The sequence below is a fragment of the Hesperophylax consimilis genome, chromosome 10 (assembly GCF_061612785.1).
Source record: "Hesperophylax consimilis isolate HC1 chromosome 10, BYU_Hcon_1.0, whole genome shotgun sequence".
NCBI lineage: Eukaryota > Metazoa > Arthropoda > Insecta > Trichoptera > Limnephilidae > Hesperophylax > Hesperophylax consimilis.
The window spans coordinates 11,000,240-11,012,996 of NC_142845.1; the positions used below are offsets into that span (position 1 = coordinate 11,000,240).

Genomic DNA, 12,757 nt, shown 5'->3' on the forward strand with positions numbered 1-12,757 from the left:
AAGCGGGAACGGCTGTGATTGAGGGATAACAATTTTATTTAAATCTCTGAAATCTATGCACAATCTAGATTTTTTGTTTTCATCTTTTTTATAAGCCAATGTAACTGGAGCTGCAAATGGACTATATGATTCTTCTATTATATTTTTTTCTAGTAATATTGCAATCTGTTTTTCAATCTCTTTTTTATCTTCGATTGTGCAACGATACGGTCTTTTATTGCAATATTTTTCCACTAACAAATCAATGTGTGCTTCATAATCTTTTACCTTTCCAATGTCATATTTGTCCTTTGCAAATACAGATTTATTCTTCACTATTAATTCATCAATCACTTTTTGTTGATCAAAGTCTAGATGTTTTATATAAGTAATGAAGTTTTTTTTTGTAAAATTTTCATTGAAGTTTATTAAATTATTAGATTGGGTTTGATTAGAAACTATTTCATTTATTTGTGTTGGAGCTTTCTGACTGATTTCTAAGTTTTCATCTTGAATTAAGCTAAATTTTTGTATGCAATCAAGTCCAATTAAAAAATCGTAATCAAAATTTTCTTTGTCTATTACAAAGACATCCATATTTTTTTCAATGTTAAAAATAGTTACATCCAGTGATATCATACCAATTGCCTTTTTAACGCCATTAATTGTTTTTAAGTTAGTATTGTTCGAATAACCTGTTTTTTCATTGTTTATCTTCAATAACCTTGAGTTTATCAATGACACATTAGAGCCCGAGTCATAGATTCCAAATACTTCAACATTTTTATTTAACACTAACTTTACTTTAATTAATGGCGGCACTATTAGTTTTTTTGGTTCTCACATTGCAGTTCGCATTCTAATTCTGAATTATTAATGTGCTTTATTTTCCTCTTATCATTTTCATTATTATTATTCTTTGTTCTGAACCAACATAAATCTTCTGAGTGATAGCGCACACCTTTATTTAATTTTTCACAAATGCTACATTTTTCTTTCAACGGCTTAGTATCATCTTTCTTTCTCATATACTTTTTCTTCGAAACTAAATGTTCTAATTTGCCAAGTTCATTAAACAAGTCTTTTGTTTCTATAATCTCATCCTTGTTGATTCTATCTGTTATATAATCTGGTAAACCGGCAGCAATTATATCGGTTAAAGTCCCCTGATCAATTGTTTTTCTTACTTCAAGTAAAAGTCTTTCTTTTTTAACCGCATAGGGTAGTGTGGGGCAAAGATCCGCAATTTTAGGTTTCAACCTTTTTTCTCACCCAATAAGTAAAAGGTCCTGCAGGTTTTGGCTTCACTGGAAATCTTAATTTATGTGCTACAATATACCATTTTATTACTAGCGAAATAGGAACCATTTAGGAAAAAAAAGGAAAGGTAGACAACCTTGCCTTTGCGGACCTTTGCCCCACTGTTTGGGGTAAACGTCCGCAGATGCGGGGCAATTGTCCGCAGCTGCGGATCTTTGCCCCATTGAAATGAAATACACGGAAAAATTAACTTTAATCAGTTTATTTATTCACAGTTATGAGTAAAACCATTCAAGTTCACTGACTGAATAAACATTTCGGGTTGTGCTGGTTTTTTTTGGCTCCTTTATACTCGAAACGACTGATCCCCATTCATAATCGAGAATGTCAGGCCGGTCGGGCCATTTCCATAATTTTCCAGCTTTCACCATTGATGATACAGTGGCATGGGTTTCTGAAACGCCAGTAATAACTCCTGGAAACAGTTTTTCTTCATATCGAACGGTACAAAATTCGCCTATGCACCTCTTTGGAGGCACCATCCGCTCAGACGATTCTTCCATCTTCTGATCACTGTCAGATTCTGAGTCGTTGTAGACCGAAGTTCCAGATGAAATAGACTGAGACTGAGATGAGTCATCTGAATCAAACTGAAGTCTACGTGGTGGCTTCTTCTTCTGCTTTGCTGCCATCTTGAGCTTGTCTTTCCGTTTCATTGCATTTTTAATTTTACGATCTTCTCTTTCTTTGACCAACCTTTCAGTTTGTAATTTTTTGTCCCGAAGGGCTTTCTTGTGCGGAGAAGATGTTAGAAGTGTCGACTTTAAACTTCTTCCGCTCCGCTTACGTCGTGTTGCTTTGGGAAGAGGTAGTATGTCTGCTGGAGACACAACTGACACAAGAGATGACGTGGAGACAAGTCCAGGAGAATCAGTAGATAAAACAGGATCAGGCAGTCTTGAAGGTCCAGGAACAGGGAAGTCGAGAGCTGAAGGAACAGGATCAGGCAGCCTTGAAGGTCCAGGAACAGGGAAGTCGAGAGCTGAAAGAACAGGATCAGGCAGCCTTGAAGGTCCAGGAACAGGGAAGTCGAGAGCCGAATTGCAGTTATCGTTGCCAAAGTCTAGTGTTGGTTCTTGGACGAAATCTTCTTCCGGGCTTTGGTCAAGTACTGACGTAGGAGCCTGAGGCAGCACTGAAGGCTCAGGAACAGGGCAATCGGGAACGGCATCACAGTTATCGTCGCCAAAATCTAGCATTGGTTCTTTAACGATATCATCTTCTTCCGGACTTTGATCCGTCACCTGGCTCGGAAGAAAATCAGCATCCGAGAAAACCCCGGGGTCCAGGGGAAAGATTCCCGTTGCGCGGAAGGAGGTAGTTGCTTTTTCAATGGTAGCCGTTCTTTCATAAGCCCGGTTAAAGAGCTCAGCGACATGATAAACTGTTATTACCTGCCCGGGGTGGGACGATTGCCACGAATCCGTGACCTCGTTGTAGTAGGTTTTGAGGGGTTTAAAAAACACCCGGTCGAGTGGTTGAGTTTTGTGGCTCGTATGGGGTGGCAAGCTGAGCATAACCACATTCAATGCTTCAGCCTGAGATATTGATTCGATTGAAACATGCGAGGCATGATTGTCCAGGACAAGAAGAACAGGAGCTTCCGGAGTGGGTTTGGCATGTTCTGCAAAGTGTTTTAACCACTTAATAAATGTAGGAGTGTCAACATATCCCTTGTCAGTGACCGCCATCTTACAGCCGACCGGGCCATTTTTTATTAAAAGAGGATTTTCCCTCTTTCTTTTGAATATAAAATAGGGCGGAATGTAGCCACCGTTGGCGTTGAGGCAGCAGATAACGGTAACTGTTTGGCCTTGTTCGGCACTTACATTTTTAGCTACTTCTTTCTGGCCCTGGTCGGACACAATTTTCGGAAGTTTGTCAGGAACAGTCTGGATTCCAGTTTCGTCCATGTTGTATATGGAACCAGGAGCAAACTTGTATTTTTGATAAGCCGATTCTAGGTTACCAAAAAAACTTTCCACTTGATTGCGATTAAAACCCATTGTTCGGGCCACTGACGTTTTTCTCGCAGTTCGCAAACTTAGTTTGTGTCTCTTCATGAAAGAAATTGTGTAATCCTTCCCTGCCATTCCCTTTTCTTTATTAAAGTTGTGTCGAATCTTGTTTTCTTCAGCATATTTGAATATAAGAATTCGGAGCGTTTTGAAGGAAACACCATAAAACATATGGTTCAAGGTTCGGCAGTGATCTACAATATCCTTTTCTTGCAAATGAGTGAATGTTGTTGTGAACCGGCCCAGTTTTCTGGCGCCGCCTTCCTTTTTCAACCTGTAAGAAATCAAATCGACATTCAGAATAAAAGATTGTTAGTGATTCCTAACTTGTAATAATTTACTGAAGGGGTAACCCACCTCTTCCGTACAGTTGATTCATCGAATCCCAACTCCTTCCCAATTTTTCTAATGGATAGCCCCTGATTTAGCATTTCTTGGGCCTGCAAGTACAGTTCTGGTGTGAACGGCTTCACATTAGTTTTGCGTTTGTAGTTTCTATAACGTAAAAACAAAAATTAGAACAATGAATACAAATCTTGGGGCAAACGTCCGCGCGCGGACCATTGCCCCATGCAAAATGCGGACCTCTGCCCCATTTTTTCATTTTGTAAACACAAACTAATCTAAAAACAAGAAATGCGCATTTGGCCAAATTATTGTCCATAGATCGCCTTTCAAAACCTGAATTATGGAATTGAACCAGTAAAAAAGTAAGCAAAGCGTATAGTAAATTACATTTTCAACTGAAGATGACCTACGGATTATTACATCAAAACAAGTAAAAAGAATTCTAACCTCATTGTTTTTGTTGTGCCGGTCGGACGCCATGTAACTTTTGTGAGTCGTCTTCTATCAATGTTGCCAGCATAAAAATGTATCTAAAACCACGACAATATTAAGCGATCATTTTAAATTGACGGTGCGGATCATTTCCCACTGCGGATCTTTGCCCCACCCTACCCTATTCTAATAATGATCCTGATTGATACTTGAAAGATAAAGCATACCTGCTAGCAGTCCAACCTTTATCACCATAGGTTTGCAGAAAGTTTGATTTCCAATCTAACCACTCTGATTGTAAACTAAGCTTTATCATCATGGACGAATACCAATCTGTACATGATTTGTCCAAAAATAATCTGAAGATTTCAATTTTTTCTTCATCCTTAGTAATGTCAAACCTTGCACATTCTGTTTCAAATACTTCCATCCAGTGACATGCACTTATATTTTTTCCATTAAATTTTTCAAGTACAAACCTGTCAGCTAACTTTTTCATGCTTTGTTTTTCGTTTTTCTGCTGATTTTCAACTAATTTTTCCAAAATTTTCACTATGGGGTCTTCTGAACTCCTGTTATTGGCAATAGACACTTGTTCTTTGGTAATTTCCTCTAGAAATTGGTCCTGAAAAATTATGTTTTTATCCTCATCCACATATGTTTGTGAAATATCTTCTGTCATTTTTATCCATACACTTCTGGTTTGGTGTCTTTTTTTTAATGTATTTTTTACTGTAGCATAAGCCTTAGAGGTGTAGATAGGTTTGTGGAGTGATGCTGCTTGACATTCTTCAGGAATCAGGAAAACTTTGTCATCTTGTGTAACAATTGAGGTTATGGCAATAAAATTAGACTTTCCGTCTGTTGTTGGTTTTGATTGAAATGTAAACTTCAACTTTTCCATATTGTGACAAGAAATGTCGTTTTATAATGATATTTTCCTTGTGATTTGAATGACAGTCAATTAAAACACAATTGAGTTTCTCTGTAATGAAAGAAGAGGTTTATTTTGTTAATCTCACAAGAGTTACATACAGAAAAGCATTCAGTAACAAAACATTACCTGTAATGAAAGAAACGACATTTAATGTTATTAATTTTATGTCAATTCCTTAATCACAATCCCGATAGGAATTACAAATTATTTCCATCAATCTGTCATGTCACAACCCATAGATTATTTTTACTATGTCTTAAACCATAGATTACGAAATATTGATTCGACTGTGTAGGTACTGTGGCGCACATCCAGCCAGTGACAGTCCACGACACACACAGCCAAAATGACGAGACAAGCTCGGCATTAAAGAAAATTATATTTTTCTTTACATATATTCAATTTAATTTTCTTAAGGCATACATTGCTTTACAGCATCTACATAATGCACAAGCCTGCTAAGTAGGAAATTCACTTTCCATGTGTGGTAATAATATATGTATATTCCATCTACTTTTCTTAAGGCATACATGGCTTTACAGCATCTACATAATGCACACGCCTGCTAAGTAGGAAATTCACTGTCCGTGTGTGGTAATAATATATATTCCATTTACTTTTCTTAAGGCATACATTGCTTTACAGCATCTACATATGTAATGCACACGCCTGCTAAGTAGGAAATTCACTTTCCATGTGTGGTAATAATATATATTCCATCTACTTTTCTTAAGGCATACATTGCTTTACAGCATCTACATAATGCAGACGCCTGCTAAGTAGGAAATTCACTTTCCATGTGTGGTAATAATATATATTCCATCTACTTTTCTTAAGGCATACATTGCTTTACAGCATCTACTTAATGCACACGCCTGCTAAGTAGGAAATTCACTTTCCATGTGTGATAATAATATATATTCCATCTACTTTTCTTAAGGCATACACGGCTTTACAGCATCTACATAATGCACACGCCTGCTAAGTAGGAAATTCACTTTCCATGTGTGGTAATAATATATGTATATTCCATCTACTTTTCTTAAGGCATACATGGTTTTACAGCATCTACATAATGCACAAGCCTGCTAAGTAGGAAATTCACTTTCCATGTGTGGTAATAATATATATTCCATCTACTTTTCTTAAGGCATACGTGGCTTTACAGAATCTACATAATGCACACACCTGCTAAGTAGGAAATTCACTTTCCATGTGTGGTAATAATATATATTCCATCTACTTTTCTTAAGGCATACGTGGCTTTACAGAATCTACATAATGCACACACCTGCTAAGTAGGAAATTCACTGTCCGTGTGTGGTAATAATAAAATTTTTAAAACATAATTTATGTTTTTACTACTTTGTGTCCAGGTGGCTATGTTTGCAATTAGAATAAGAAGATCTCTGTGTGCATTTTGTCTATGTGCACAATTGTCCTGTGTACATTACCTGGGGCCCTAGCATGGTCGATCAATAATACCATAAATCATTACGATATTGACTAAATCTGTCATCTATGTTTATTAGTCGGCATGTTTGAGCAGTCAGCAATTGATATAAAATATTTCGACAGTCGGTAGACAAAAGCCGCCTAATTAAGCCCGGCGTCTTGACTGTCACTGAACTTCGGTTAACTGTCAATATACACAATTTTTGAATTATGTTAAATCAGTTTTCTTTTTAATGGTTTACAGAAGTGAATTTGGAACTCAGGAGAGCCAGTATTGCCAGTGTTCACAGCATCGACGAGGATCTAATCATCCCCCCAGAAACGGTAAATCTTTAATCAATAATAATAATAATAATAATTGAATAATTTGTATAATGCTGCTTTGGTGAAAAATCACCTCTAGGGCACTGCATTTTCTTGAAGAACTCTTTACTAAATCTCGCAGTGTAAAGTATATCGGTTTGTATAATGCACAAGAGTCCCTGTTGCTTGGAACAGTAAGATTATGGCATCCTCGAATTCTAAAAATATTGTGAAGCCGAAGAAGGGAAGGTAATAAAAAAATGGGAGTATTTCCACCAACTATGAATACCAGTAAAAATTTGTGGAAGATTTATAGGTTATTTTTCTGATTCTTTGTATTCCTTGTACTAAAAATGTGTAATTTTTTTTCCTATTTTCATTTACAATTATTGATTAAAACTGCACATACGGTTGGATAAAACTGCACACGATCTTTTGGAATAGCAATATACGGAATACTTATTTTCGTTCGTTCTTGTTGATATCAAATGTTTTGAATATCTATGAAAACAAATGTGCCGTAATTTCATTCACAAAGAACATTAATAAATTCTCAAACAAATATCACATTAACAATATCCCTTTACTAAACACATCTTCAATCAAAGACTTAGGCGTGACATTTGACTCGTCACTTAGCTTCAATAAACATGTAGATACAATTTCAAAAAGTGCATCACAAGTATTAGGATTAACGCTAAGAATCACAAATTGTTTTAAAAGTACAGAATTAACTTTAACATTATATAAATCAATTGTGCGAAGTATTCACGAATACGCATCAACAATTTGGTCTCCCAATTATGAGATTCATAATTATAGGATTGAATCCATACAAAGAAAACTAACCCGTGTAATTGCTTATCGTGAAGGTTTATCTGGTCACTTTGGAACATATAATGACCGAATTTTGCACTATAAACTACACTCACTGACGGTCAGGCGTAAACTCTCTGACATACTGCTTCTACACAAAATTATACATGCATCAGTTGATACACCAAACATTTTATCCCAAATTAACATCAATATACCATCAAGAAAATCAACAAGGAGGATGAAAGACATTTTCTATATTAAAGCCTACCACACAAATGCAAGATATTTTTCCCCTGTACCGCGAACATTAAGAAATTATAACATTATACATGGCTCTAATAATGAAATAGACATTTTTAATGACCAATTTAAACACTTCAAAAAAAACGTATTACCTTTAATCATATCAAGCTGATATTGTGATGAAGCCCTTTATTTAAAAATAAGCAACATTGTACCTACCTAATCAGTGTCTCACCAGTACAGGTGTGACAATAATAAATCGTTCATGAACATATTCGTATTTACCTTTTACCCCATTCTTATTTGTCATTTACTTCTGGATATTTAGCTTATTCATTTTGTTACTATTTTTGTTATTATTATGTATTTAAACATCCATGTATGTAAATTTTTGGGCACCATGCCTGTTTTATGTACTTAAATAAAAAAAATAAAAATAAAGACAGCTATCAACAACATCGCTCGGCAATGCCGCCGAATTCACAAATGAAAACAAACACATCGTTTTGGCGGCAAATTGAAAATGGCACATTTTAAATCGTTATAGAAAATTAATTCGTCACCATAAAAATAAAAAAAATAAAAATTTCCTGAATTTTCATAGTAACATTTATTTTTTCAGAATGAAGATGAAGAAGATTCCGTAGTCTCCCTGCCTAACCTGTCGCTCGCCAAGATTATCATGCTGAACCTACCGGAGTGGAAGATTGTCAGTGTCGCCTGTTTTTGCTCTCTGGTCATGGGATCTGCCATGCCTAGTTTCTCCGTGCTCTTTGGTAACATTATCGGGGTAAATATTGTTACTGCTCTCTAAAAATTCATTAAATTAACCTAAAGCCTCTGATATTTTGCAATGTACTGCTCGTAGGCGAACTGTCAGATTACAGATTAATATTTTTATTCACAATTATTGATTAAAACCACACATACGGTTCCAACTGGCTACAATGTTATTATGACATAGAAAACGCCAATGTCAGATTCATAATATGTATTTTCACATTTCATTTGATTCTTTACTGTTTTTAAATACAGGGTGTCCGGTAACTCGTAGTACAAGCGGGAAACTGGTGAATCTACATCACATTTGGAGTCGATTTTGTAGTATATTTTTTTTTTATTTGAGCTTTCGTTATCGAGTAAATCGAGTTTAAAGTTGATTTTTTTTTTTTTTTTTTTTTTTTTAATCAAATTCTTATAAAATATTACTGAAGATGAAAGTACCCAACTAATTAAAACTATTTGAAAGTAAAACAAATGAAGAAACTCGGATTTGAAGCATTATTTTGAAATCACCCTTCATTTAACCCGGTGTAATCATAAAATATTTCTGCTCTGCAGGGTTAAAACATCTGTTATTCAACCCTAAACACCAGAAAAAACTTTAACCCTAAAATAGCCGAAAAATATTTTTTTTTGGTTTTTTTAAATTTTTTTTTGAAAATGCTCAAATCAAAAAACTTTATGTTTTTTTGGGTTCCCCATGTGGTGTAGATTCTCCAGTTTCCCGCTTGTACTACGAGTTTCCGGACACCGTGTATATTTCAAAATAAAATACTGTTCTTGAAAGCAGATGAAAGACTCTTTCAGATTTCAGTATGTTTTACCAATCGACATACGCAATTAAAAATATTAAAATTTTGAATGCATACAAAGATAAAGTTTTACAAATCAACGTACGCAATTAAAAATAAAATACTGTTCTTGAAAACAGATGAAAGACTCTTTCAGATTTTAGTATGTTTTACAAATCGACATATGAAATTAAAAATATGTATTAAAATTTTGAATGCGTAAAAAGATGAAGTATTTAAAGTCGCTGACCGACTGTTTTTATTGTGTAAACTATAATTACTTCATATATCAAACCTAAGTTCCTACCCCAAATATGATACTTCCCCCTCATTTCTTCTATCATCTCTTTCATAGATAACGGTTGTTCATAAAAAAAAGAAATTGTTGCACATTCACCCTTGCTCTACCCTATTTCGTTAAAACTTGCTCTATTCTGTGATAGATATTATATATATAAAATACAATGAAAATTGAAGTTGATTCAACATTGACTTTCTATTTCTATCAGGCATTCTACGGCAAAGAAAGCCTATTCTCACTGATGTATTCCGTAGATTCTATGAAATAGATCATGGAATAGATGAGGTGGGAATGTACCATAACATGTAGAAATCAAACATTAACAGCTAAAACCTGTTAACAATCCGATTATTTACCCAGAACAATTTTGTATAGAATAAATAATGTTAGCAAGTGGGTACATTTCTGCATATTATTATTAGTTTTTACAATAAGGAACTCCAGTGAAAAATATTATGGCTTAAAAAATATATAATCATATAAATCAACAAAAGCTGATTCTGAATAATATATAAGTTTTATTATACAATAGAACCCTGTTAATTCTAAATCCATGGGAAATCGAAATTTTCATTTCGAATTAATGAATTCCCACGTAATTAGAAATTTAAGAAAAAATAATTGCCGAAAATCGAGTTCCTCAGCTGTACCTTCAAATTCGGGGAAGTATCTTCGGAGTAAATTTGTAATAATATGACTTATTCCCTTGTAAATCAAATTTTCTCAGCTGATTACCGCCGAGGTCGTCCCTTCAAGTTCAGTTATTCCAAGTTAATTCATAAAAATACCACATTTATCTGCGAAACTTGAAATTCCGCAGCCGGCCCTCCAAATTCAGTATTCGAAGTAAATTCGCAAAAATACGATATATTACCACGTATATCGAAATTAAGTGGCCGATTACTGCTGCAGCCAGCCCTTTAAATTGAGATAAATAAGTATAATGTAATAAATAAGATACGAATAAAATTCGTAAAAATACTATATATTTCCGCATAAATCTGATTTTTCTCTGCCGATTACGCTCAGTCCGGCCCTTCAAACTCGGATATTCGAAGTAAATTTGAAAAAATACAACATTCCAGTGTAAATCGATTCATATTTACAAAATAACAATATGAATTAGGACAATGTTTAACCACATAAATATATATTTTACCACCACAGCTGTCTAAATCTAATTTTTTTGAATTACAAGGACAAATTTTCATGCACGGACAAAAATAAATTTTAAATGAGGAACCGCGGACCATTTAATTTTTTTTTTTATCAATATTGACCTTCTAAATTAAATACCTGTAATTGAACTGTTAAAAATTATTTTAATAGTTAAAATAATTTTTAAGTCTCTCGGAAATGCATCGAATCTATGGACGTGTCCACCTACATTATCTTCAATATTTGTAACTTGATTTTCTTTGCTGATACAAGTACCTAACTGAAAATACATTAATGAATCTTTTAATTTCAGACCCTCTCAAACCCTGATGATGACGAAATCCGAAAGCAAACTAATGTGTACTGTATTATCTTTCTTTGCTTCGGCGTTCTTACTGGAATTGCTTCATTCACCTCGGTAAATACTTTTTAAGCCTTACATCCTATTCTTATAATTTATTATAACAGACCTTTTAGAGTCTTGCAAAAAAATTCTGTATTAAGTAGGGCTTTCAATCCTGGTATTTTTTTCAGAACTGGGATTATGGTGCCAGCATTTTTCAATCCCGGGAACCCGGTGCTGACACCACTAATTAAAATTATTATGAAAGAAGGAGTTATAACAAATGTTTTTATTTTTCAGATATTATACAATTAGATAGCGTACATTATTAACTTAATTCCACTAGCATAAAAGTACATCGTTTTAGAGATTCCGATATTGAAAGCTCTGGTGTAAAGGGTGTTAATGATTTGGTTTTGTTTGTTATAATAAGTTTAATTTATTTTCAGATCTTCTTGTACGGAATGGCAGGAGAAAAAATGACACTCCGGTTGCGTGCAGAAACATTTGAAGCCATGTTAAGACAGGAGATTGGATGGTATGATGATAAGGCTAATGCCACTGGCTCTCTCTGCGCTCGCTTGTCTGGAGAGGCCAGTGCTGTACAAGGGGTAACATTAATTTCTCATTACATTTTAAAACACAAAATGGCACTTCATAATAGCGGCCCACTGAAGTTTCAGTTTAGAACAAAATAATAGCCTTTACAGTGTCTTTGTCTAATTATGTAAACATATTTTTTAGTTTTATGTAAAGTGGTCATTGATAAAAACCATCGGTAAGGGAGAATAAAAATTATATCTATATTTGCATTCAAAATTTTAATATTTTTACTTGCATATTGTCGACTTGCTGCCAGAATTCATTAACTAACAAAATGTTAATTCTGGGATAATCGACTTTAAAGTTTCAGCTACCTTTAATCAGTTATCCAAGCTAAAATAATAACATAGTCGACTTTTTTAAATGCACTTTTATTCATTTGCTACAACTGCTTTTTTTGTGGAAATTTCACTTTTTGTTTTACTCATATTAATAGGAAAAAAATAGTAAAAACTGCCCTTCTTGCAAACATCATTTAACAACGAGAGGCAATATTTTGTGTCTTGCAAGAAGTCACCAAAATGTTTTAATTATTTTTAGGTATCATTTTTAGACATATTTTATATACGTTTCTGCACCTTATCCCACTTTCATAAATCATTAAAATATGTTAGTGATTTTGATTTAACAATTATTGGTATTATATCCACTTAGTTACTGTTAAGATTCTTAATTAGCTATAAACAATGTGTTATTCCACATAATTACTTATTTACTGTAAAGTAGGACAAAATAGGTAGATTGTGACTTCTGGTAGTAAACTGATGAATTATTTCAATTTGTAATACTAAATAGAGTCTTCTGAAGAATTTATCTGGAATAGAATGTAATGTGAAAATATTTCCCGCACAATTCATATTTTGACAGTTCGCTTAAGGGTAAACATAACGTACATTATAATCTATGCGTTCATAGACGACTTTA

At 34.1% G+C, this 12,757-nt stretch overlaps 3 protein-coding genes across 4 annotated transcripts in view; 1 reads left to right on the forward strand and 2 right to left on the reverse strand.

Annotated features, from left to right (window-relative positions):
• The window catches only part of LOC149420276 (ATP-dependent translocase ABCB1-like), a 53,304-nt gene that overhangs the window by 28,636 nt on the left and 11,911 nt on the right, over nt 1-12,757 (forward strand). For both annotated transcript variants that reach the window (XM_089636564.1, XM_089636565.1), the window contains 4 exons: nt 6,734-6,813; nt 8,477-8,644; nt 11,201-11,305; nt 11,680-11,841. In XM_089636564.1, the coding sequence (XP_089492690.1) occupies nt 6,734-6,813; nt 8,477-8,644; nt 11,201-11,305; nt 11,680-11,841 (515 nt within the window). The remainder of the gene's footprint in view (nt 1-6,733; nt 6,814-8,476; nt 8,645-11,200; nt 11,306-11,679; nt 11,842-12,757) is intronic.
• Nucleotides 798-5,258, reverse strand: LOC149420277 (uncharacterized). Its single transcript, XM_089636566.1, has 3 exons — nt 5,161-5,258; nt 4,289-5,082; nt 798-1,206 (listed from the first exon to the last, which is right to left on the reverse strand). Exons 2-3 carry the CDS (start codon nt 4,999-5,001, stop codon nt 804-806), a joined length of 1,116 nt encoding a protein of 371 aa, XP_089492692.1. The 5' UTR covers nt 5,002-5,082; nt 5,161-5,258; the 3' UTR covers nt 798-803.
• On the reverse strand, nt 1,515-4,269 carry LOC149420278 (uncharacterized). The gene is made up of 3 exons (XM_089636292.1): nt 4,113-4,269; nt 3,675-3,812; nt 1,515-3,591 (listed from the first exon to the last, which is right to left on the reverse strand). Exons 1-3 carry the CDS (start codon nt 4,115-4,117, stop codon nt 1,515-1,517), a joined length of 2,220 nt encoding a protein of 739 aa, XP_089492418.1. The 5' UTR covers nt 4,118-4,269.

Bases quoted from the DNA above. Each gene is read 5' to 3' on its own strand.
- LOC149420277 (XM_089636566.1), bottom strand. From the start codon at position 5,001: ATGGAAAAGTTGAAGTTTACATTTCAATCAAAACCAACAACAGACGGA. The intron at 1,207-4,288 runs ATTAGAATAGGG...TCTTTGCCCCAC, and splicing joins AAGTATCAATCAGGATCATT to ACTACCCTATGCGGTTAAAA.
- LOC149420278 (XM_089636292.1), bottom strand. The intron at 3,592-3,674 runs GTGGGTTACCCC...GATTTCTTACAG, and splicing joins GAATCAACTGTACGGAAGAG to GTTGAAAAAGGAAGGCGGCG.